This window comes from Passer montanus, unplaced genomic scaffold, assembly GCF_014805655.1.
Source record: "Passer montanus isolate IOZ18808 unplaced genomic scaffold, ASM1480565v1 scaffold53, whole genome shotgun sequence".
Lineage (NCBI taxonomy): Eukaryota > Metazoa > Chordata > Aves > Passeriformes > Passeridae > Passer > Passer montanus.
In genome coordinates this window covers 8,659,608-8,686,480 of record NW_024370263.1, presented here as the reverse complement: position 1 = coordinate 8,686,480, position 26,873 = coordinate 8,659,608, and the positions used below count along the sequence as shown (strand labels likewise).

At 46.3% G+C, this 26,873-nt stretch overlaps 1 protein-coding gene across 5 annotated transcripts in view; it reads right to left on the bottom strand.

The window, feature by feature from the left end:
• The window catches only part of MMP17 (matrix metallopeptidase 17), a 50,556-nt gene that overhangs the window by 7,921 nt on the left and 15,762 nt on the right, over positions 1–26,873 (bottom strand). For 3 of the 5 annotated variants that reach the window (XM_039724838.1, XM_039724842.1, XM_039724839.1), the window contains exons 2-7: positions 13,282–13,414; positions 11,473–11,599; positions 5,202–5,485; positions 2,180–2,356; positions 1,948–2,047; positions 265–347 (exon numbers count right to left, since the gene is read on the bottom strand). In XM_039724838.1, coding sequence (XP_039580772.1) covers positions 265–347; positions 1,948–2,047; positions 2,180–2,356; positions 5,202–5,485; positions 11,473–11,599; positions 13,282–13,414 — 904 coding nt within the window. Of the gene's footprint in view, positions 1–264; positions 348–1,947; positions 2,048–2,179; positions 2,357–5,201; positions 5,486–11,472; positions 11,600–13,281; positions 13,415–13,603; positions 13,810–26,873 lie in introns of those variants that run through there. The other 2 variants (XM_039724840.1, XM_039724841.1) reach the window with 2 other exon arrangements.

Here is a 26,873-nt window from a genome sequence, read left to right as displayed (position 1 = left end):
TTTGGTAGCACAAATGTCAGACTTTAGTCCTTCACCGGGCAGTCCAGTGTGACAAATCAGAGTAAAAACTGCTGTGCTGGATTGTCACCAGTCTGGTCACACACTCAAGTACGAGATGCCTCCCTGGGTCTGTGGGAGCAGTACACAAACCCCAGCCAGCTCATCCTCACCACCCACTCCAGCCCATCCCACACTGCACTGCCTCTGGTGCTGCCACATCAAAGCCACTGCAGGGTGGCACAGGCACAGACCCCTGGCGCTCACCTTTGAAGAAGAAAGCCTCTCCCCGGATCTGGGCCACTGCATCGAAATGTGTGTTACACCTGTTGGGCACGTCCCGCCTGAGCCTGCAGAGAGATGCCCAGGTGAGCAGGACCCAGGCAGGCAGTGAGGGGCTGTGTCCCCCCTCCATGCCTCCCAGCCCACAGACTGAATACCCCTGCTCCTGGAGAAGACTACAGGCTGCGCCCATCTGTCACTCCTCATGCTCAAGCCCAGCCACGTGCACAAGGATTTCCGAGGCGAGCTCGGCCAAACCTCAGCCTGAAGACAGCATGGGCTGACAACCCTGAGCCACCGTACACCATTGCTGGGAGCCGAGTGAGGACATGCCCTGCATCCACCAGCTCGTGTAGCTGGTGAGGGCTGAGCTGGCTTCCTGCTCCCGGTGGCACAGCGTGGCTTGGCCAGCTGCCCCAGGGCAGCAGGGCATGGAAAACAGCCAAGCAGCCTCTCACTCCAGCAGCTCAGGATGTCACTGCTCCAGGGCTGAGCTCCAAAGTGCCAGTGAGAGGTGACAGAGTTGCAAAGCAGAAAGCAGCTGAGCTTAAACAGAAGGACCTGGAGGAGCCATGTGATATCCAGTGAAATCTACCGGGTGAAAGCCAGCTGGCAAGTGGCAGCTGAGATACTGAGCTGCTTTAACAAGGTGGGTGGGGAAGGCACAGAGTATGAAGGACTGAGAGAGCCACAAAGCCCACGTAAGAAATGATGACTGACAGAGGAACGAGGAGAGGGTGTAGGGAACACTCACGGAAAAGCTGCTGTGGGTGACAAGGAAGCATGAATCTATTCTGCTGATAGAAAAATTGTGCTAGGCTGCCAGCACCAGCTTCTTTGCTCTTTGACTACAAAATGACAGATGTGGAGGCAAACCCCATCCACTCTCCCAGCATACAAGGCAAGAACAAGGGGATGACATAAGCAAGTTTCCTGCTGCTCCTGCTGCTGGTATGAGGTGGTGGCCTCTTACAACAGCAGGGAGAAAGACTCTCATATATCTAGGTCCAAACATGGCCAAAAGGAGCCTGGTGGACAAGTGTCTTTAGAAGCTATGCACGGAGAAACGTTACTAATGGCATTCAGCATGTTCAAACAAAAAGAGCACGAGGTGAAGGTGACATGCTCCATCTCTGCTGCTCTCAATTGGGGCGCTTTTGGTGTCTGACAAAAAATGTGTGTGACCGTCACCTTCTGCCTTTTTGTCCAGTGTCCCTTCTTCTCTTAACTGTCCTGCTGTCTTGGTCAACATTTATTAATGAGCTATGTCCTGCAATTCCCTTAATGAGGCCATGCTGGTTACTTGATGACACTCAGTGTAAGCAGCCCTTTGCCAATGCTAACCTGCATTGGAATCAGGCTATCAGTCCACTTGTTCCAATATTCATTCCCTCAGGTACATTAGGCAGTTGCTCACTGTGGAACAATTTAGGTAAGTTATGTTTGTGCAATTCAGGATACTGCTGAGGAAGTTTGTTTAAGATTCCAGCAAGGATGAATTTACCTAAGGGTGATGGTGACAACTTTCCACTAATATGAGTAAAAAATTTGAGTTTTAGCAAAATATCCAGAGAGAAATACCAAAGCCAGAGTGAGCAGGCAAGACACGGATGAAGCGGAGCTTCACTACTACACATCCTTTGCAGGAAAGGAAGAAATTTAACTTACGGGACAGTGGAGCGGTTCTCTGGCAGCTCTGGCAGGATTGGATGGTCATCTGTTTTGCTTACTTCAGGCTTGGCTGTGGGGGACACAGATTCCCTGACTCCTGTGTAGAAAAGAAGCAGTAATGGGGAACAGCATCCTCCCTACCAGCTCCACTCACCCCAGAGAACAGCTATTCCAGCGTGTCCTACCACAGCAGGAACAGGCTGTAGCCAGTTGAGGGACACAAACTTACCATAGAGTTGCCAGATCCGGACTTTGTCCTCGTAAGGCAGGTCATACTTCAGAGGATCCCCCACTGGACCTTGGTAGTAGGGTCTCATGATAGACTCTATGGCAGAGATGTGGGTCAAGCCGATGGCATGGCCGAACTCATGGACAGCTACAGCAAATAGGTCCATCCCATGAGTGTCTGGAGATAAGGATAAAATTGAAGTAAAGGTCACTAAGTGGGGAGAGTAATTTGGGTGGGCTGCAGGGACAGTAAGAGAAAGTGTAGCTTTATCTTAAATAAACTGCAAAGAAGAGCTTTGGAATAGGAAATGTTTGAAAAAGATATTTTTTTTACAGTTGGAGACTGGGGTGGACCATATGAAAATGGAAAGCAAGCCAGACTTCAGCCTACACCAGCCTGGGTATCACCCCCTCTTATTTCCAGATAACTGTCAGCACCTGAGAAAAAGCTAGACAAAGGGCTGAGACAGCAACCACATCACCACCACCTGCTGAGCGGCACTGCAGAAGCTGGGCCAGAGCAGCCACTCCCTGCATCTCATGCCTGCTGCAGCTGCTGACACAGCCTTTGCGTTGCCCAGAATACCAGATTTCTGCAGCCACCAGCCAGCAGCTCGTCACATCCTGTGACAATGAGCCAAGCTGCCCACGGCGCTCTGCAGGGCTTTCCCTGCCTGGCCTCGCACGATGCTGCCCCGGCCAAATCTATTCCTCAGCCTTCCCGTATGCACACAAACGCAGGAATGTTCATCTGCTTATCGACCACCAACCTGCTCATCTCACTGCTGCCCTGACACAAGTAGGTGACTGTGTCCAGCTTGTTTTTAGAGGATTTACCATCTTCTCCTGTTACACATCTTGTGCTGACAGGGCTGCAGCTCTTGTGTCTGCTGCCTTTGGCAAACACTTTGATCCTCACACACCACAATGGGTGTTAGGGAGACATTGTTGAACATTAATATCTCGAGGCTTTGGTGACTTTTTTCCTTCAGTCTGGCCTATTTCTACTATATTCTCTTTCCCCAAATTTCCTTATTTGCAGTCCAGCCCCCAGTGCCTCACACCACACCCCACATACAGACCAATTCTATCCTCTCCAGAACCTGAGACACTCATGTAGGGGATTAATGCTCATTTCCAAACATATGCCACTGCTACCAAAGCAAAGGAGGAGCTGCTCCCAGGAACTGTATAGGACTGAGCCTGCTTGGTGCATTCCCACCACTCAGACAGGCTGGGCCACATGTCCATGCAATTTCTGCCCCTCTCTGCACAGCAATGTCCTGCAGGGCGACACCAGAGGGCAGCAATGATTTTAAGTGTGGTTCTTACAAAGATCATGATGTCAAGTATTGTAATAAAGAAGCAGTGAGTTGGAAAGATCCCTGTGGAGCTCGGGGGAGTGTCACATTCCCTGACAATGACTGGAGACGAAAGATATGACATGGCTACTTTTTTGCACAAAAGTAGCCATTGGTGATCCTGCCCACTCCTTAGTGCTCCTCACCCAGCTCAGGGTGCTGGAGCAGTGAGGAGATAGCCTTTGCTGAATTTTGCCTTTTCCTTCATGACTATTATTTACAGTGTCTGTAACCAGATGAGATTTTTATAACCTGTGCTGTTTTCCCTGGCACTAAGAGAGAACAAGACATATGCTGTCTGACATTTTAATGCCAGACTGACAACCTTGGGAATATTTTTATATCACCTACCAAGTTGTTGTTTTTGAATCAGTGGAGAGAACAAAATAAATAAAAGATAAAGCTTAGATCTTCAAAATAGAGGGCAGCTTTTTGCTGACAGGCTCATCCCCTCATCCCTTGGTGGAGCTTGGAGGGGCACTCCCTGCGGGAGCGCTGGCTCTGAGTTCGCTCCTTCACTGGAGTTTGTTTCACAGTGAGCACTCCCAACCACTAGCTGCGAAACTGACTCCATCACTAAGACATTCCCTGTGGCAAACTATTGACCACAGTGCTTGCCTCTGCCCTGTATGTCTGCAGATCAAAATTGTTGGTTTTTTTTCCTTCCTGATAAGAGCCATCAGTTGGGGCTAGAAAGATGAAACAAGGAGCATGAAACAAGGAGCAGGTGTAATTCTCAAGGATCAGCCTGTCCAGACCTTTAAACCTTCATCTCAAGACCTCTTACAGCACCCCTGGTGAACACTCCTGCCCATGAACTCTCAGGAGGACGGATGCAGGTCAACCGGTGGGCAGGAAGAAGGTATTAGCTTGTTTCAGAGAAGACAGTTAGGTTTAAACAACGCCATTAAGCTGAGGCAGCAGGATCCCACTAGGAGGCTGGTGGAGGAGGTGGTATGACAAGTAAATTAGCAGCTGGTGGCTGCAGAGAAGACTTTCTGCCAAAACACGTCTGACACAAAGGCTGGGGACCCGATCCCCACAAACGGTTTTGCAACTGAGGAACACTTGCCTCTGATACTCCCTCTGCTAATTAAAATTCTGCTTTGGCCAGATGAGATGAAGATAAAAAAGAAATGTAGCTTGTAACCATCCTGATGCTAGGTAATAGACAGGAGATGGCAGGAAAAAACTAGGCCTTTTTCCCAGCACAACACAGAGCCCTTTATATGTAGGTCAGCTAACAGTATACTTTAAAAACAGGAAACTGGGACATGTGGCAGTGAAGGCACCCAAAAGGTGTCAGAGTCAGAGAATGCAGTCCCCATCCAAGAGCTCCAGCAACCGCATACCCAACCTACAACCTTCCAGCTCTCAGAAGAGATGGGGACTGTGGTTGGGTGATGGGGCTCTGCAATTGCTGCAATTGCTGACAGGATAAGGAGAAATATGGAGATGCCATTGAGGCTTCCAGGAACATAAGAGTGTCCTCAACACTGCGTGGGTTGATTTTGCTTGCAAGAGGAATCAGATGACTTCAGGGATCCTGAAGCCTAGGGTGAAGGTGAGGCAGAGGCTAAACCGCTCCAGCCACCACAGCAGAGCAGAGGAGGGAAATGGTGAGCCCTTGAGCTTGGCTGCAGCTCTCCCACCCTGACCTACCTGATGATCGGAAGGTCCAATATTCGTCGTCATCAAAATGAGTGTCCCCCGCTGTGTGATGGTCTCCGGGGAAGAAAGCATGTGCCACCGTCCCACCAGGCCCATCAAAGGGATAGCCATCATTGTGATCTGCCTTGGAGAAGTCTATCTGGATGTCGGCATTGTTTCCGGCCACTTCATGGAAATTCAGTGGAGTGATGTCACTCCAGACCTTCAGGGCATAGTACATCAGGGCTCGGACAGTGTCGTGGCCCAGGTGGGACTCTTTCGGGAAGGTACGAACTCTGAAACAAAGAGGGCAAAAAAGAGGATGGGTCAGTGGCATGAAAGATCTCCAAGAACAACCAGAACTGACTCTGCAGGTGCCTGGTGCCTCAGAGCCACAGTGAGGCCTCCAGAGTTTTTTGCGGTTTTGGGCTGAGCTGGAACAGAAGAAAAGTCAATGTTTCCTGTATAACCCAACTTTGAAAAAGAATTCCTAATATTGTTGATTTAATAGAGGAGATGAAAAGACAAAGATGCAACAAGGCACCTTGGCTTCTAAAGAAGTATATTCAGATAATGTTTCGTTGGCAATTTTGACAAAAATATACACACTTTCCAAGCAAATGTACTGTTGATTGAGTAATGATTGACAAAAGCCTGTTTGGATGGATAACTGCTGGCCAGCTCTAACCCAGTAATAACAGATACTTTCTTTTTTGCGCACCAGCACATCAGCTAAAGTGTTTTCATGGTTTGACAGATTTTTAAAGGCTGAAGCAACAATTATGACCACATCACTTACCCCGCTGCGTAACACGGCTGTGACAGCATCACTCGGTACCACACCACTTCCCGTCACCAACGGGCAGTGATGACCTGACTGCACTTCATGAGGTAACTGCAAGCATCAGAAGGGGATGTCGCACCACTCGAGCTCTTCCCGAACAGTGATTTGAGTGCTGGGAGACAGCATGGATGTGATAAAGGGAGTAGGAGCAACTTGCTTGCTGAGGTTGGAAACACATCCCACAGCCTCAAGAGACAGGCAGCCCAAAGCAGGCACCACCTTCGGGCTAGGGCAAAACTAGTCAGGGTTGACTCTCTGACAGAGCAAAAAAGGACTCATGAAAATAAGCAGAAATCACTAACAGTTCCTCTGAAGCACTTGGGAAGCTCATCCTAGAGACAGCGGGAATGAGTGGGTGAATCAAGAAAAACACATCGTAGCCAAATGAGAAAAAATCATTCATATCTTTGCCTTTGCTATCCCTTGACTCTTAGGGCAAAGAAAAACCTTATTGACTAATCTAAAGGAGTTACATGCATGTAACACCAGATGATTGTAAGACTTCAAAGAAAACACATTTGTAAAGGAGACAGCACAGAGGTATGAACAGTATTAGCGTGGGATTAGAAAAGACCATTTTCATGCAATTTTTAATTTATAGAAGAGATTGTGTCCGGATGTAATCCTGTACAGTACAGAGAAAAAGGCCACCTGGATTCCAGATATTCATTAAATAGCTGTCTTCACCTTTCATAACACTCTTCAGGACTTAGGTAAACCCTTTGCTGCTTTAATTTATACTGAATAAGTAATTATACATGTAACACACCATGTTTAGCCCAGGAATTATGACCTTTCTCCAGGATCATGGTGCCTAAGGCACAGAGTCACATTTAGGGACATTATCTGCTCTTTCCTCCCTAAGCCCTGTTCACCATGTGAGCTGTTTTCCTTTCCTTTTCTTTCCAGCTGTAGAATGAGGGTAATAAATCAGATCTCCCTTGTACAAGGATGGTGGATAAAAAGCCCTGTCTAAAGAAACAAATATTATTAATATTCATCCCAAGATCTGACTCCAGAAGCATTCGATTAAGGCAGAAAGAGAATCAATACCTATTTTACTTCTTCTAAAAAGTCCTACACCTCTGAGCCGATCCACATTTTATTCATATGCTGCAGGTGTAAGTGAAAAGTCCCTCATCCTTTATTCATTATCACTGTCATTTTTTAAGATAATCTCATCAGGGTTTTTTAATTCACCATCTGACTTGATTGCTGGAGCTCTGCTAATTGTTTTCAATGAGATTAGGAAAAGACTATTATGCTGATAGGATGTTTGTTGGGCCCGCGTCACCCAATTTCACTGAAAAGGAGGCACATTTCTAACAGCATGCAGATAAAAAAAGCTTCCTCCTACCTTAAATTATTATTTCTAGTAGTAGTAAATGGTGCTTAGGTTTCCAATGAAGAGAAATACTTCGTCTTCTTGGATGTCAATCCCTTCTGAGACTCCTCTTACAGAACTAGGATCTTGGGCAAAAGCCTGATGTAATTGGAGAGAAAGCTCTCTGCTCCAGACAGCCTCTACCAGCCAGAGGGAGGATGATAAGGACTGGACTGCTCAGTCCCTCCAGCTACCCCACCAACACTGCCTTAAACTGTAGGGTCAGTCACATCCCTCTGCAAATCACACGTCCTGAGGAGTGTCCATCCCTGCGGCGGATGGGGCTGCAGGAGGGAGCATCAGCCACAACACTGGAACTGGCAGCTGCCGAGCAGGATGTGGTGCTCAGGGACATGACTGGATACTAAGGAGAAAATCTCCCCTATGTGTTTAGTGGTCAGCCAGGCAGCAGCACTGCCATGCAGACAAATGAATGCTGACTCTCACACAGCGCTGCCAGTCCTTCGTGTGTCCCCTGAGTCACCCCCTCTGCTTGATCCATTCCAAACAGACTGAGTGGTTAATAAGTAGAATGGTTAATAAGTAGAGACTATAAGAAGAGACTATAAGTAGAGACTATCTAGAATGGTTAAGAAGTAGAGACCAGAGAGGACTGATCTGCCTCTCTTTGCCATTGAGGGGCACTCCCACCTATTTTGATTTCTGGGCTCCTTATTGGCTTTTGTCCTCCAAAAGACAAAAGTGGGAGAGTATCAGTGATGGATGAGAAATCAATAGCTCATTAATGAAAGCACTCTTTCACTTTCCCAGCCCTGAAACCACAGACAAATAAAATAAATGCAGAGAACTACCAAACATGGCAAGCTAAGGAGTGCTTGATAAACCCACACTGATTTTTCTTAGAAGGGGAAGCAAGAGGGAAAGTTGAAAGGTAGATACTTACTGCCTTGGCAAAGGTGCTTTTCCAGCTGCCCAGAGCCATCCATGGCACAGCAGCCCTGATCCAGTGCTACCCTGGCAGTGCTGCAACACCGCCATTGTCTGCAGGAGGAAGGCAGTGGGTGTTGGAACCCTCCATGAACCCTCTCCCACCACTGAGACTACCAACCAAAAATGTTCAGTTTTTCGTTCTCCTGCCCTTTATCACAGACAGAACACCAGTCACCCCAAGCCACTGTGCCTCCACACACCTGCCTGCTCTCTGTCTGAGCTGCTCGGGGATTTTCTATGGGGGTCTGAGTTGCCTGGGTCAGGAGCATTACAATAACCTAAGGAAGCCTGACACTGACAGGTGACAGTCTACTCGCCTTGGGCACCTGTCAGCCCCAGACATGGGGGACAAAGCAGTCTGGGCTTTGGATGGGAGGCCCCCATGGCAGGATGCCACTGATTAAAGGAGGAAAGCAGGAGGATCAGGACAGTTGTGGGGATGGGAGAGCAGAACTGGGGATTGCATCACCTTCCTCTTGACTGCCACACCCTGCACACCTGAGTAAATCCACCTGGGCTCAGGCAGTGGCACCTCCCCTTGGGGGATGGCTCGGGACACTCACAGCAATAGTGGGCACTGACTGACTGGTGTCACTGCTCCTCTGCCAGGGGGCTCTGCTCCCAATCCGGCAGCATCAGTGTCAAAGACTGCAGTTTTGATGAGATGGCACAAGGGAGTATTCCTTAACTACAGACCGATGAAAGCCAGCTCAGTTCAGCACTGAAAGGAAAAAACTGGGCAATTTTAAAAGCTGAGCTTCCATGGCTCTCCCTTCCCCAGGGAGCTCGACGCGTGCAGAGGCGGGGTATGGCCCTGCCGCTGCACTTCCCAGGACTGTGGGGAAACATCAAGCACTGGGAAGAAACGGAGATGTGCCAGCTATGAACTTCCTTTCTGTGGGGTGTAACCAGAAGCAATAAAGCAAAATCAGCAAGTGAAAAACAAGGCTGCAAACATGAGAGGGAAGTGGCTGCAGGTAGCTCCGGTGTTGCTGCCGGGAGAGGGCATCCGCAGCACGCCACTCTCTCAGCAGCTGACTTGGCACCTGGGGAGAGCACAAGGAAAATAAAATAAAAACAATCCTGTGAAAAGAAAATTTATATGCTGTAATATCCTGGAAACTCTACATGGAGATGAGGCACAGAAAACCATCTATTTCTGATAAAGTAATGGGATACTACAAGGCTGTACTGTGAGCTGTGCAGGATGCAACCTGTATCGTTTTTCTCCTTGGGCCCTCCAGTCCCACGGGTTGATTATACTCCAAGGTAAAAAGAACCCTGAATGACCTGTACACCTATACAATTTTGTTTGCCCAAAACTGCCTTCTCAATCAGTGCTTCCGCCTGTTTTGAGGCCCTTCTTTCCTACAGCTCTGCTTACCTGTTTATTTCAGCCTTGCAGTTGTTCAGGTTTTCATCAACTTTTAAATCCATGTAAGAGTAGCATTTAGTTTTGTTTTCCCCTTTTAAAATCTTCAAACAATGTGTAAAAGGTAAGCGAGTAAAACTTTTATGCCTCTATTGGCTGACTTTCAGGGCAGTTTCCAAAAAGCCAGTTTAATCTCAAGTGTTGGATATAAATACTACATCGGAGTTTCTGTAATGCTATAGCGTTCTGCTGGCTACAACCTACCATTGTAAAATACAGCCCTTTCTTGGACAAAAGACAAGATTTTTGACAGGATCGAAGAATAAAAAGCAGAAATTACGTTGTCAGGAGATGGATTTTTTTTATGCCTCACATATAATATTGTCTCAGACCCCAACCCCTTTTTATGGCAATCCTTGCTGCAGCATCAGTTTCCAAGGGGGTGGGAGACGGGGGATATGCCAGGGCTGCATCCACCAGAACAGCTGGAGCCCATTTCACCTCCGCATTTCTCTCCAGCCTGAATTTGGGGATACTGCATCAGCACATCTGAAGTCCTGATGGCACCTGCAGTGCCAGTTCCCTGACCATGCTGCCCAGCCACTGGATGCCATTCAGGTTGGTCAGGAGCTGCTGGGGTCAGCTGCTGTGCACAAGCCGTGCCCCTGTGCTGGCTCTGGCAGCTCCCAGAACACCAGGACAGGTTTTCTTTTTATCCCCAAAGGATTTTTCTCCTTTCTGAAATGTGAAGTCCTTCCTCTTTCCCCATAAAGTCAGGCCTGGGCAACGGGGAGACAGGCTGAGTTTTTATAACACAGGTCACTTCACGACATGAAGCCATTTATGAACCAAAGTTGCTTCTTACTGAAGCTGAATTATGTTTATGTTTTCTCAAAATTAAGTCTCAAAGGAATCTGCTGGAACATAGACCAAATCTCTGCTAAGTTTCAACATGCGTCGACAGCAACAACCAAGCTGAGATTTGCTACTGCAGTGGGAAGAGGACTCTCCCTAGGGGATATGCCAGGATCAAAGAAAAACTTATTATTAATAAGGAGAACTTTTCATAAGATCCACATGTGTTTTCAGGATGTTACAAGCACCTAGTGCTGTACACTGTTCTAAAAGGAAAAATCACTGCAGCACACAGTATATTTGAGGGAAGAAAAATGAGTCCCAAAAGGCACAAATCTTGGTGGGACAGGGATCAGTTTGCTTGCCAACCCTGACCTGCAGCCTATTTCTGAAAGCTGGACCTGAACTTCTGTGTGTCACAAGTGCAGAGGGATCCTGACACCGAGGAAAAAGTACTCACCTGTGGCAAGAATTAGGAGAAAAAATAATTACTTTATTACCCAGAAAATGCTCCTACCCTTGGACTCAAGTGGGGGAAGAGAAGAAGCTCCACGCTTGGCAGCTGTCTGAGAAAGCACAAAACTAATGAACTCAAGTAAAATGATGCTCTAACAATCATTGCAACCCAGCAAAAAGCTCCCAGCTAATTAACCAGCCAAATCTGTATCATTCTCAGGCGCTGCCAAGCGGGTCTAAGAAGTCACTGCTGAGACTGTCAGGAGAAGAGTTAAAATAAATAGTCTGTGGGGTCTTAGGAGGCCATAGGGACATGTTTTAACCATCACCCTAAAACTCATCTCAAAGCCATATTTAACAAAGGTGACTGCGGAATTGGTCTTTTGCTGCAAGATTTCAGCAGGGGTAGATGAATTCCTACCTCCAGGACAAGTTCCTTTTGCTCCACTTGGTGACAGCCTGGGCAAATCGCTTCCTCCTGGTCTCTTCAATGGTGAGGTCAGGCAGAGAACAGCGAGGGGTCTTCATAAGCTCCAGGGTGGCTTCATCTAGGGTTAGAGAAAAAACAAGGAATCATGGGAATGGTGGGTTAAGAAATCCCAGGGGGACAAAGAGATGGAAAATGGAGTGCTAAGACTGAACCAGAAGAGCAAAAGTGGATACTCAGGAGCCCACGGGGGCATGTCAGCAGCCCCAGCATGTCGTGGTGACATCCGCTATGACCCACAGCTGCTCCCACCACTGGACAGCAATTCCTGCTGGAAGCCCACCTGTGGCCAGCTTTGATCATGTTTTTAAATATATTTTTTCAAATATTCTGTTTTGGTCTCTCTTGATGGATTTCCAAGTATTCCTCTGTCAAGGAGAAACATTCACATATAAATAAACTCCCTATCTGTTCAGCTAGGAGCTTATTTGAAGAATGTCCATGTTCCGTCTTAATAATTTTTTTTTAAATGAATGAAAGCTTGAAGTGTCTATTCTCACCAGCTGAAACGCAGAAAAGTTGTTTCATTCACTCATTTCCCTGCTGACTTTACCTCTCAAACTCTGTTTCCACGAACAAACCCACAACTAAGACCTGTGCAGGGCAGCCATCCCTCCCATCCCCAGACTGTTTCGAACACCCCCTGTGAAAATACAATTTGGATGGCCACTCTCGTTCCAGGGTCTCCTGAAGCTTGTGGTGCAATGGAAGAGAAATTATTGCGCGTGCTCAATTAACACCAGGCACAGGAAGTCCACGTGTTGTGATGTAGCTGTGCCTTCAGGGGACCAGCAGAGGGATACAGGGATGCTGGGGTGTTGGGATGGATAGAGACTCGCCTGCTAATAAGCTACTTAATTGTGTCCCGAGCAGCAGAAGCATGCTGGCCCCATGGCAGGAGGGTCACAGAGGGAAGGAGAGCAGAGAGGCGCCCTTCTGCAGGCCGGGATAATAATGCTGGCTTTCTCCTTCCCTCAATGATGGCTTTGAGAGGATTGACCCCAACCATGCTGGTGAACTTGTGCTGCTTCAGTCCGTCCTTGGACTTCTCCCTCCCAGGCAGATGCGCCTGCCACACAGATGCCACTGCCTGCCTCTGCTGGCCAAAGGAGCTGCTGGAGCAGGTGATGGGCTCCCAGATGGCTGGGCATGACTGGGGAGTACCTGGAGCTGCTGTGGCTCAGTGAGATCCCAGGAGAGCCCCAAAGAGCCTCCTGGCTCTATGCACTGTGGGCAGGAGCAAACAGAGCTGGGGTGATGCAACATCATCCTTCTCCCTTCCCTGCCTGTGCCCCAGCAGCAAGGAACCCAAAATATCTACGCATACAAATTGGGAGGTTTAATCAGGATTTTTGTTCAATTCAATTTGATGCTGCAAGTAAGGCTTTGAACAGGACAACCTTCTCCCTTTTTTTTCCCTTGTCTTTTTGAAATTTTTGTTGGTTTACTTTTTTTTTTTGAACACACCAAGAGCTATTTTAATCACACTGAGAACCCCAAGGGTCTGTGGGTCTGTTGAAATAATTGCTTGCCTCAGGTTCTTGAAAACACAAGGCAACAGAACACCTGAGCCATGTAATTACTCTTACAGCTGCAAGCTGGGCCGTATGTTCCACCCACGGTGGAGCTTTTCCTGCTGCTGCTCCAGAACACACCACCAAGGCCCTTCTCCCTCATGGACCTGCAAGAAGCCAGCCCTGCCTCGCTCTGCACCAAGGAGAGGAGGGGTCATGAGCCACTGACCTAGGACTCCTGTGGCCTCAAGCCCCCCGAACCTCTGCATGGCAGTGATGGCCTTGGTGAGCTCCTCCTGCGTCTGCAGCTGCCCCGTGACAGGGTCCGGAGGAGGCAGATACCCAAATTTTGTCAGCCAGTCCTGTGAAACAAGGCGAAGGGGAAATGAGAAAAGGAAAGGAAGGAAATATAGACACAGGGAATGATGCTCTGAAGGTCCTCTCCCTTCACTGCACCCTGATAGTTTGAGAGCATTAGCTTAATGGTTGGACTTTATAATCTCAAGGGTCTTTTCCAACTTAAATGATTCTGTGAGGGTAGCTTGTTTTACCTCGCTTGCCTCATCCCCCTGGGCGAAGCATCTCTCAATGGGATGATGTAATTTTATCAGTCATGCAGTGCGTCTCATTGGCCCTTTAGAGGAAGAGATAAAGAAAACTGCCTCACCCGGTTTCAACAGGCCGCCTGATTAACAGAAGATAACTGCCCTACCTCTAACAGCAACAGAATATACACCCCCAGCCACATTTGCATTTGCAACCCAAGACACTTGACCTTCACAACACTAGGATTTTGTTTGGAAATAAACTCAACCATGAAGTCTGGGAGCCCACTTTGTGCCATCCAAGCCCTGAGGCAAATGACCTCAGCACTGACACAAAACAGCCCTTCTCTCCAGCATTTCCACACTCCCTGGTTTAATCATCTTCCTGCCATTTGACCTAAAGTACTTACAGCCAGGTGTGGGTCTCTCTACCACCAGAAAGCAGCAGAGACCTGTGGAACCTCTGGATGTCCCTCTTTCCCAAAGCCTAGGCAAGCACAGCCATGTGCCACAGGCATCTCATTAAACCCAAACCCACTGTTCACTCGGAATTTGTCTTTCAAAGGACAATATATCTTTATGAAGACTTTTCTCTTTCTCTCTTCAGGCTAAAATTGATGGGAAAAAATGCTATAAATCTCCTTCTTACAACAGCTTTTTAAAGCGAATTACCTTTCTAAATCCTTTCTTACCTTTCTTCTCTCTCCTTCCCTTCCCTTGGCAGAAGGATGAGCAAGGAATAGTAATACTGCACGCAGGGGATGCCATAAACACCTGCTCTCTATTTTCTTTATCTGTATCAAATATTGATCTGTTGAGCCTCTTGAAGACTGGTATTGATCCAGACTTCCACTGCAGCCAATACACCACAAATTGATAGTAGCCAGATTAGTGCCAGAAGCCAGTAGCTACTTATCACTACATTCTGAATGTCTCATAGTTTGGTGCCACCTGCAGCTGCTGCCCTCAATGCCACAGAACCCCCAGCCTCTCTCTGCAAAGTGCAGTTGAACAGATTCACACTTCCAGAGCTTTATGACAGATCTCCCCAGGCTTGGTGTGACTCTCCATTGGGGAACACGGCCTGCTGTGCTGGGTTTCTCACTAGCATTTCACTTCCCTCCCAACCCTCCTTCACAGTTACCTTATTTCAGTGGGATGGTGTGCTCAGGAAACAGCTTATCTGGCGGTTTCTTGTTGGTTAATGCAACTCCATTAGCCACCACCTTGCTGGGAATGTGTGAGCATCATCACAGCCCTTTCCTACCATCGGGCTGATGGCCAGGTGCAGTGCCATCCCCTCTGCTCCCCTGCTACTATTTGTCCCTTTGCATAGCCAAGCCATTTGTGACAGAATTAGAGATACATTTCATCTTTGATTCTTTGTGACAAATTGGCTGTGACATGGAGGTCAGCAGCTGGCCCATCAATTGCTGAGGATGGTGGAGTTTAATTTGGTTTCTTCCCTGGCCAAAGAGAGAGTGTCATTTATCCTCTCATGATAGTGGAGACACTGCCACACCAGAGACAGGCACAACTTGGCTGTCCTTAGGGGCTCCTGGGGATGGAGGTGGCAGCAAAAGGCTGCAGAAAGCAACAGCACAGGGATATCCAAAAAAAGTTGTGCTGGTTTTCTTTCCTTCCTAACCCCAAAGGACAGAGAAAGCACAAACATGAACAAAGGCCGCAAAGCAAATCGGGGGCTCTCTACATAAAAGATAGAATGAGTGGTCAAAGATCACAAATCCTTCACCTGATCTACCTTGCAAGCACCTATTTCCCTTCATGTGATTTTTCACCTAGACCATCAAGTTTATCCTGCTTTACTCAGATCCTCCTTAGTTTCACAGACCTCTGTAATCTTGCTCTCATTCAGCTCTTTTCCATGTAGGGCTTTTGAACTGATTCATAACATTGAACTTTAACATTCTACTTTTGCCGTGGCAGAAAATTTCATGAGGGAGCCCCAAGCTCACTTGGAGATGAGAAAGACCATCAGAAATTGTCTGGCTAATTATCTGTGTGCCGCATGAAAGCTTCTCAGATATTTTCTTGTCCTTAATAATGACAAAGGCTAAATTTACATACTTCCATAAATAAGAATATGAAAACATTTTCCATTGAGATAACTTCAACACATGCCCTTCTTATTTCCACCTTAATAAAAAAGCACTTTTTTTGCCAACTCTCGTTAGCTTAAAATGTTTAAATGAAATAGTGATTTCAACTGAAAGCTAAAATTTATTGAACATATTGCTTGCCTGAGCTGGCACTATAAAAACTTTCCCTTAAGTGTGCTGTGCTAAATGAATTGACCTATTCCCATGAGAAGATTCAGCTTCAACAACTATTTCAAAAGTAAAAAAATTGCTTCATCAGAAAAATCAGATTAACCCAATGTCTAATCATCTTCTGGCTCTGAGAGGAGCTGGGAACAAGTGAGGCTGCACTTCATGACTCATGCCATGCCCCAGGGTACCAAGGGTACCTTGGTATGAGGCTTACATGATCCCGGCTCAATTTTTGTGGGAATCACCACCAGCAAAGATGGGTCTGGGAGCCAAGTCCAGAATGAATGTTCTGATCCAGCTCCACCACTGAGCAATATAGAATTAAAGGCTCAGGTCCAGGAAAAGGAGAAAAAAAAAAAGGCAAAAGGGAAGAACTGCATGCCTAGCAGAAAGGTCCAAAACCACCAACCCATCTTCCCCTCCTCTCCGTCAGCTAAACACAGCTGTCAGCAAGAGCCCTGGTGCTGCTCAGTGCAGAGCAGCAGCAACACATTTCCTACAAACCACAGCTGGGATGTTTATGGACAAAACAATGTCCCTTCTGGGGGCTGGAGGGCCCCCATGCCCCATTTCAGGTCGTGGGACTTGCACCATGTCCTCAGCAGTGGGGAAAAAGCCACCGCAACTGTCTCAGGACAGTGGTACTAGGAAAAGTGGAAAAAAAAAAAAAAAATCCATTTCCCCCCATTTCATTTTACCATCCTACCGGGGGCAGTATGCAATAAAACATTTAGAAACTCTTAAACCAACTGCTCATAGAGTCTGCCTATGTAAAGGGACTCTGTTAGCAATGCCACAGTGTCATTCCTTCATGGAGCAGTTCCACGTGTGTTTGGAGACAGATTACTCACTCGGCTGGCTAAAAATAAACTGTATTTTTTTCTCATCTGGGTTCCCATCTGTAATGGAGAAAAGCCTGTTTCTTGCCATAAAAAAAGTTTAACGGAATTCAAAACTACAGATATTTTTCACTTTTATTTTCCCATTTGGAGAAGCACAAAGTTAAGAAAAATGGTAATGCAGTTCTCCCCTCTGCAAACAAGCTCTGCTTCAAGTTTGGACTTTTTTTTTTGCTCCTAAGGCCACTTGAATGGAATACCAGGTAGCAGCCTGGGACTGGAGCTTTCCAGGGTCAAGCGATCACCCAGAGCAAAGCGTTGGCTCCTGCAGTAGTGAGGCCTCTGGTATTACCTATTACTTATGCAGAGACAATTTTCAGATTAAAATGGCAATTTCATTTCTTTCATCTCTCCCCTTCCTTTGTATCAATATCCTTTTGTTCTAGAACCTACTTACCTGCTTCATTTTAAAATAGACGTAGATATTGCCCCTCTTTTATGGAAGATTTATGAGCTCTGTAGGTCTGCTTTTACAAATATTAATATTATATAAGATGATGGGCTTATTCAACTGCTACAGGCAAAGGAAAGACTCAGTCAGCAAGTTTTCTTCCTGACAATTTCTTTTTAAGGGTGGTAAGTTGGCATTTACAAGAAGACAAACCAGTTCAGGATAACAAGGAGAGGATAAACAGGATAAACAGCCACACAGAAATCAGGATAAGCAGGAAAATTATACTCAAGCCAGCTCCACTAATTAATTCTGCCTGCTCCTGTAGTATTAAAATGACCATCCATCTAAAGCTTAGCCCCAAACAATCAGGATTTTTTTTCTCTTGGAGAAAAACAGCCTTAATCCTGTAGAGGTCGTAACATTCCCTTTGCTCAGGGATGGACATCATTATCCTCAGTGCACCCAGTCTGTTGCCAAGCCGAGAGAAGAGCAGAGCTTTACCACAGTCCCTCACTCCTTGGCAGATTCATGAACTGGACCCTGAACTTTGCACCACTATCCTACACCGTCTCCATACCCATCCCATCAAAGCTCGATGAAGAAACTGGGGTAACTGGGGTTAAGTTGAGGACGCTGCTGGCAGGGGTACAAGCAGCACCCTCAGTGCTCTGCCTGAGGGTGTTGGTGGTGATACCCATGGGCTCTTCTCCCTGGTCCATGTCATGGCCACCAACATTTCTCCAGGCACCTCTTTGCAGCCAGTGACTAACACAGCTCCAAAGACAATCTGGATGTGCCACATGCACTGAGAAGATCCTAGGATGTCACAATTTCCAAATCTTTGGGGCTGTCCAAGGCTTGAGCAGAAGCAAGTTGTTTTCCATTGAAAAGATCCCTCTTATTAACAGTCTTTGAAAAGTTTTACAGAACTGCACCTTTTCTCATTAATCAAGTGACAAGTTGGTTTTATTCATTTTAAAAGGGTGTTTTTATGGCTAGGAGGTTAAACCCTTACCCTCACCAGAACCTGGTTCTTGGCTTTCTGGCAGATGCACCCTGCTCCCTACCCACCGTGCCCCATGCCCTGGGCTGCAGCAGGAGCACAAACCACCCCACCACTCTCCTCCATGGCTCATCTCCCGTCTTCCATGCTGAATAACCACAGAGAAACAGGCTTTGTTTCAGTGGAGTTGCCCTGGGACGAGAGGATTTTGAAAGTTGCCTTTCCTGCTGGAAGTCCCATTGTACCCTGCAACTATGCTTCACACACGCAAGGGAAGAAAATCCAAACATACTAGTCCACAAAATTAATGACCAGATTAGCAAAACAAAGCTACAACTCAAACATCTGGAACTGATTTCCAAATTATACTTTGCTTTATCTCTGCAGCTACCTTTAAATAGGGTGGAAGCTTTTAAAATAATAATAATAATAATGATAAAAAAACATCCCCAACACCACCAGCTGGATTAAAGGAAATTGCTTTGTGCTGTTTGAGGTTTACAGTTATCCAAGTTATCCAAGGTTTACAGTATTACAATTTTAACAGTCATTTTCCTGAGATCAAAAGACCCCAGGAACAACACCCGTTAATTAGAGCAACACATATGGTGCTGCAATACTCAAAGGATCATGTTCCTGCAATGGAACGGCCTCTGGGCCCCACAGAGCCAACACTTCCCTTCCAAAGGTTGCCACACACCTCTCTAATGAGCTACCTCACACAGGCAATCAGCTGATTAATTCATTAGGAGAAAAAAACTGCAGTTTGGATTACAACCAGGATTTTGGCTGATGCCACTGCTGAACTGCAGGACCAGTTTCATTAGCTGCCATCAGAGGAGTTGCTCGATTCCAAACAGCTCTCTTTAATTTGAGCAACCGTTGTTCATGGAACCCAGGGTGGAAGTTAATGCAGCTGCTAATGACTTCCTCTCCCTAACCCTTGCTTTAAATGTTCCATTAGTGGAACAGCCAGCACCCGGATGCTAACGTGGCTGCCTGTGGGTCCTGTCAGATGTGGTCAGGTCTAGAATGTAAGTTAATGCTCATTAGAACAGTTCTGCTTATGTTACCACTCTCCTGGGTGTTGGGGGAAGGATGTCCTTCACCTGGCAAGGTGGACAGAGAAGAGGGCTGTGGTGACTTGGAGACAAGCTTCATCCACCATGCAAGAGCTGTTACACAAGGTATAAGCATCTCTTTGGTTGGATGGATACCCAGAGCCTTCCCAGAAACACAAACTTAATCAGGAGATGTTGCAGAAGCAGAAGAAAATTCTCTGCAGACCACAGAAACAGCTTTATCAACCCCTTTGAACTGAAGATCAAAGAACCAATTCCTACCCATAGAAGGGGGGCAGAGCAGTGCAGCACAACACAGTATTTACTACAGATGGCTTAGATTTCTTTTCAGAGCACCAAAGAGTGACAAAACATATAAACAAGATACAGTTTATTCTGCATTTTCAACATAAATGTGTATTTTTCTTGGTGATTTAAGACACTAGGGCTTTAGGGAGTCCTTCAATCACTGGATGTTTTCCAGCACATCCTAAAAATTTCCACTTGAAGTCAGTGAACAATGCAAAAAAAAAAAATCTGTGTGTAACTGAAATCCCACATGAACATCAAAAAGCGGTTTCAACAGTAACAGTTTTCTGTTTCTACATCAGTCCTAGTTTTGCACTATACTGCCTGTCACAGTCAACATGCCAACACTGAGTTATCTAGGAAAGAAAAGAAGAAATTCCTGGCGTATAATGGTCTCTTGAACTGTGATGGGAAGTTAGGTAAGTGACCAAATTAGCATGCTTTTATCTTGCTACAGAAATAGCTCTAAATCACATAACTCATGGCTGGTTTATGAAAATAGCCCTGCTATTGAGCAAGTGCATTGAGCAAGTGCAGTTGGAGGCTGGCTGTGGCAAGCACAGGAGGCTCTCACCTGGCAGTGCCATGTCTTGGTGACAGATGCCTATGGTCAGATCCTGCCCTGAACAGCAACCTTGGGACCTTGGCTCTCCCCAGGTACCCTCAGCACCACTCACTACAAAGGAAAATGTAGTGGAAAGTAAAACCACAATGAGTTCTAGTCCTCTGGTGGGCACAGAGGCCAGTAACATCACTGGAGGGGAGCTAAACAACCCCTGCTCTATTCTATTGAGAAGCACAATGAGTAACTACCATTGCAACGTATGGCTCATAAATACTGGCATCAGTTCAAATGTGCTTTCAAACTCACTTTAGAGCATGCGTGCTGCTGGCACCCAGGCTGTGCCCAGCTTTGCATTCTTCAGTGTGGTAGCTGTTGGGTTAATTCAAAGGCTTGCTCCACCTCCATTTACACAGGATGAACCATGAATATAGTCTTGATTGACAAATCCAGCTGCTAAGCGGAGTAGAGGAAAACTCAACTCCTGTGTTAAGAGATGGAGCAACAGGAATCCACAAGACCTGTTAGTCACCACTCTTGAACCGGCTGCGGATGATGATCTGTGATGTTCATAGCTCTCACAAAACCCCAGGACAGGCATTTCTGGATGCTGGCTCCTTCTGTGCTGGAGACCAGCAGCCAGCACGTGCCCAGATCTGGGAAATCCTTTTCCCTGGCATCTCCCTTTCTCCACCAGCATCACCCACTGTTGTGCTCTGAGCAGGTATGACAGGATCAAATCTAACCTCAGATCTGCTGTGACAGGGCTATATGAAATGTTACCAGATCCAGTTCTGACAGCATTTTGTATGCCCAGAACTCCTCTCTGCACATGCCCAGCTGCAATCCACATGCAGCCAGGGAAGAAGTTCCCCTGCCTCACACGACACAATAAATCACAGTGAGCGATCGCCTCATCCATGAAATCACATACTCTGTATGACAAAAAGTGAAAGCCAAGACTTTGTAAATTTGGGGTTTTCTGGGCACAGGACAGGACTACCCATGGTTTCCTGGAGAATTTTGTGCAAGGGTCATCAGCATCCAAAGCTGCCTGGGAGCTGCTGTGAGCAGAGCCAGCTGGACAGTGCTCCTCAGAAAACATCTGCTGAAGATGAACTGAGAGAACAGAACGTGTCTTGACCTTCCTCTCCCCATGCTCCTCCACCCTGTCCCTCCATACACCAGGGAGGGCAGCTGCTGTGGCCCATGTCCAAGGGAATTCCAGCATCAGGAGGCTCCCTGAACCCTCTCAATCACTAGAGTGAGGACACCTGCCCTGCACACAGTGGGGAGGCTCTGTCAGCACGCAGATGTTTGGATTTTTACTTAAAATCTCCAAGTCTCCCCAGTATCTGCCATAGGGCTATTGACATCACCCAAAAAGACTGTGCAGAGAAGTTCTGAATACTCCTATCTTCCTGCTGGATTGAGACCAAGATGAGCAAGAGAATGATGCATTCTTTTAAAATAAGTACTAATTGAGCTTTACCAAAATGAGAATACACATGGAGGTTCTCCACGGTTAAGGGGCAACATGAAAGGTTCTGATTTTGCTTAATGAGTTTAATGAGTCTGGCCATCTCACCAGACCTGAACAGCACATGGCTCATGGTATATAGGGAAAGTGAGTGCCACACAGAGAGTGCAATGCAGTTAATCTATACTCTTTCCCAGTCTCACAGAGATGAGCTCCTACTCCTTTGGTTTCAGTAACTAAACAAAGCATATCTGGCAGCAAACTGAACAGACTGCTATACATCAAAACAAATCCTTGCTAACTCCACTTATCAGATCCTTTGTTAGGACAGTGTCTTCTCCAGGAGAGACTCCAGACCTGTCTCTCTGCAGTATGACCAGGAAAACCAAGAGTTTGCCTTGGCCTGTTCATGTCCTTGTTCAGAACTCTCAGTCTCCATCGCAGCCTTTAGAGTTGCACCTCCAGCATGGCTTAGCTTACTCCCCATTTACAACAGCCAACATTTTACCTCACTGAATCAGCTCAGCAGCATATTTTTCTTCCCCTCATTAGTTCACATATCAGTGCCCCTCTGCCTTCCTTTCTTGCCCTCAAAGCATCACAGCCAGCTAAGCTTGGTAGACTAGCACAAGATAACCTCAGGACACAGGCTGCCTGTTTAAATTTGCTTGCAGCGTGGCTCAATATCCCTCTCAAGAGGTTGCAGAAATTCTCCAGTCCTCTACAAACTGGGAATTCAAATGCTGTTATCACCAAACTTGGTGCAAGGACTGGTCCAAGGACTGGTAACAGCGGGTACTGTCCCTGTATTTATATCAGGCTTTTAGATCAGGACTTAGCTGCATCTTCCCATTTAGTTTTTAGCAATGAAAATATTGTGATGTTAAGATATCCATAAATCAGAAGCTATGCTGGGGTGTGAAATTGAACATCCATTTGGGAGTGAATTAAGCTCTACTTATGTCTCCTGTCCCCAGATCTATGTGACTACAGGAACAACACATTTACTTTCTGGTTTCAATTCAACAGCAACTGGTTCAACTTGTTTTAACTCTGCAAGCTTAAAAAAAAAAAAAAAGGATAGCTTTTTACTCATAACATCAGGTCACCATCCCTCAGGTGAAAGTACCAGGAACTCTGCAGAAGTACTTCAGGAACACCCCACAGGCTGCATGAGCTGGAAGAAATTACACACAGATAGAAAAAAAGAGCCCTGCATCACCACAATGTGTTGGACAATTTTCAAAATGCGACCAAAAAAAATTATTTCATTATTAAAACAAACTAACTGAAATTAATAATTTAACCCATTATGACCAGTCCAGAGCATTCTCCTGTGACTACCAGATGATTCTGCTTTCAGTGAGAACTGGTGTTGATCCATAACGCAGGACCAAAACTCAGGTTGTTTGCAGAAAACAACCAGAACAGAGCAGAGACCAAACAAATCCTCATATTACACTTCTCCTCAGAAGGATTCAAATTATACAGTGCCTGACTTTGGCATATGAGCTGAAACATTCAATACAGAACTTGCTTTTACTGGTACTTATCTTGCCCCAAACGCTAATTTAAGGAATAATAAATCTGCCCATCTGTAAACAGTGTTATTTCATTAGGTATTAAAAGTCATGCTGAACTATGCAGCACCAGTCATGTATGTACCAGACCACCAGAGCTTGGCAAACAGCAACAGCCATGCCCGCAAGAGAGTTAGAGCCAAGGACACAGGTCCCAGCCCCTCTCCTCACCAAGGACCTGGGAACCCCTCCAGTCGTGTAAGTCTCTGTTTTGGCAGCCAGGTAAAAGGATCCCATCTGACTGCCCCAGCACTGTTGGTCTCCCAAACCTTTCCCTGGCTTGGTTTGACTTTTGCTTCATAACCCCTATAGCATAAACAGTAAAGGAAGATGAATGTTTTTATCTTGCTGAATCCTTGCTAACAGTACATTTCCCCTCTGTAAGGGCTGTGTGTGTCGCTGGTGACGTCAGGAGGAGGCAGATGGCTCTAGTTATGGCCAGCCGCTACTCTGTGCTTGGAAGATTTATGCAAGAATTCAACTTCTGGTCCCATCCATTCCAGCAAGAACAATTCTAGACTATGCTTTGATACCAATCAAACTCATTAAGTGGAGAGAACTCACATTCCTACATAGGCAGAATATGAAATGCAGAGAAACTCCTGGAACAGAGCATCCTGCACAGCAAAGCAGAAATCCATCTGGTAAATTGGATACACTTAATCACATCAGGTTTGTTTTGCCCTTTTTCTTTTTTTCTTTTTTTAAAGGACCATATATTTTTACTTTTACAGCTTCATGACACAAGGTCTGTCAACACATTTGATTGAAAATGTCAAAGTGGCCATCTGTATCACGTCACAAGCAGACTCCTTCTCCTTGCAACACCAGGACAGCTCTTCATCAGGAGCAGAGACATGCCCTGGCATGTTGAGTGGGCCACTGCTCTCTTTGGCTATATCTATCAAGTACCATTTATTAACTATACGGGAGCCAACTGCCCAGACATGCTGTCTCCTTCCCTAAATACCACAAGAACAATCTCCTACTAAACCTTGTTCAGAAATGCAATCAGCATCACCCTGATACTGCAGAGTCTATAGATACTGTCACATAGGCATGTGGCTTCTTGCTCCCTTGCCTTGCACCCACCACACCCATCCTCTCACCTGTGCCCAGAACACTAGAGATGATCCCCGCCAACCTGAGCATCCTGAGCAAAGCATTTCCAACAATAAATCCTCCACTGCAGCAAACTGAAACTATTAGGGGAAAGCAAGCAAAGTCTTCGGACAAGAGAAGTTCAAACTTAAGGCAGAGTAAATTCAAGACGTATTTGATCAGAACAGCAAGAAGAATAATTTAAGTGTGAGGCCTCAGCCTCCTTTTGCTGCTGGAGCCTCCACTCACTCCCTGCACACAGCCCCAGAAGACAGGATTGAGCACCCTCCTGGCCAATGCAGGCAGGACCTGGGCACGCATCAGCTATCACAACACCAGGGACGTAATGACAGCAGAGGTAAAGCCAAAATTCCTCACTACTTGGGCAGGTGAAGCTGCAGGGAATGAGGCAGTACATAAACAAAGAGCATCCAGGGACAGGAGCCCTCCTGAGAGCCCCAATGATTAAGTGCATTTTAATGTTACGTAGGGGTGAACTTTACAGCAAGGCTCCCTCAGACACATATCTTGTAAGGGAAGGTTAAAGCTTTTATTATTCTTTGTGAACGCAAAGGTTCACAAGTCTTTTATGTATCTTGAAGTACTGGAAGCCGGACGTGCAGCCCTGCATAGGGTCTGGCACTGGTAGGACTTTGGGCTTCAGGGGAAAATAGAAAGTTTGGAGGAAATCGTATTTCTTTTTATTTGCACACTTACCACAGTGCTGGCTCCAGCTGGGACCAGCTAGAGAAGTGGTGAAAGCACATTTTTTAAACTAAAGAGCTGGCTGACTATACTGTTATTCAAGCTCATTTTGTGGCCATGAATCACCAAGGTACCCCAGGGCAAATCAAAGCAGCATTCTCAGGCACTGCCCTTCCCTGTCCCCTTGGTTTGTTAGGAGGGACTGAGCAGGTCCAGTGTGGCCAAATGCTCCCCGGGGCTCTTTAGCCAAGGAAGGCACCTGTGGGGCCATGATCCCTCCCTCACCACTCTCAGAAAACCTGCCCCACAGGAGCAGGAAATTGCATTTTACATTACAGGACGCTCCAGAGTAGTGTTTAAGGAGGTTTTTGGCCCAGTCTCTTCCAACAGCCACCGCCCATCAACTACAGGCCTGCAGGGAGAGCACCCTATCCTAAGAAAATTACTCCCAGTCTAGCCTCCTGCAGTTCAGTGTCTGAGCTCTACATCATGCCAAGAAACAGACAAGGAGAAAAGATTTACTGCTTCTCATAAGGGGATGTCTGAACTGCTTAGTGCACACTCAGAAGGCTCTGAGCATCCTGACGCCTGAAAACACACTAGTGAAGTGATATGATAAAAGCAGCTTCTTGAGCAAATTGAAGACTCCTTCTGCCTTGTCACATGATGTCTCACTCTCCAAGCCCAGAAACTGGGGAAAAAGGGTAAGACAGGACCACTGTCCCCAAGGGATCAGCTAGGGCCCTACTCAGGGCAGCTCTGCAGCATCCTTAGCAACAGCAGGAGCCAAACTCAGACAGGGGGAAGATTCAGGGGCTGATTACTCAGCCTAATGAGTTAGTTGAGATACTGAAGCAGCTACATAAAGAAGATACACTTATGTATAATTTTAATTATGCATAAAATGGCTTTATCTTTTTGTTACCTTATTTCATTATTATTGAAAAACTTTTCTCACATATACTTTTTTATTCTCAAATCCAGTCACCAACACAAAAAATTATAAATAATATAATGCACAACAAGGCACCAAATCTTCTAAAACCAGAAGTTCTGGAATGAGGCCACTGAAAACTCTCAGCATCTGATACTTTAATGTCATACCATCAGTATTGCACCCAGAGGGTAGCAATACACAGCTCCTCCAAGCTATACAGGCTCATTTAGAAGCTGCAGCTGAGGAGCTTGTGCAAGAAAAACATCTCTCGATGATCATCAAAATAAAAGAGAAGTCTTTGGCATGCACCAAGGCAAGGAGAGCCTGCCACTGAGTTTGTAATACCAGCTTGTGAGCTGCACAGAGAGAAAGGAAAGAAACCTTCAGCTGCAGAGCCCTCTCTGCCCTGGAGACTCATAAACAGCTCAAAGATTGGGCTGGGCAGGAACATTCCCCTATCAAAGCCCTTTGGCACCACAACACGGTATTTAGGATGGAGAAATTGTTACAGCACATCAAACGACATCAACAAAAGAAGTTCTTAAGCACCGAAAGCAGCTGCTTAGTACCAGCATCCCTGCAAAATAAACCCAGGAGAGCTGAAGCGAGACCCTCACCTCCAGCTGTTCTTGGAGGAAACACTGCAAGTCATCCTCACCCACAATCAGTATTTGCTTTACAGACAATTTTTCTAATTGTGTTTGTCAGCTTTGCTAATTACACAAGATATGAAGCACAACACCTTAATTTTTCACGTATCTGCCTCCTTGTTTTTCCTTCCAATAAAATGAAATTAAAAACAAATTCATCCATACAGCCTCTATCCCAGTGGAAGTCAGGCTTTCACCACAGGTATCCATGCAGCTGAGCTTTTACGTAGTACTTTTTCATTGCATTTATTCCTCCCAGTGAAGCTATATTAAAAATGTATCAGTTAAAACAACACATACCTGG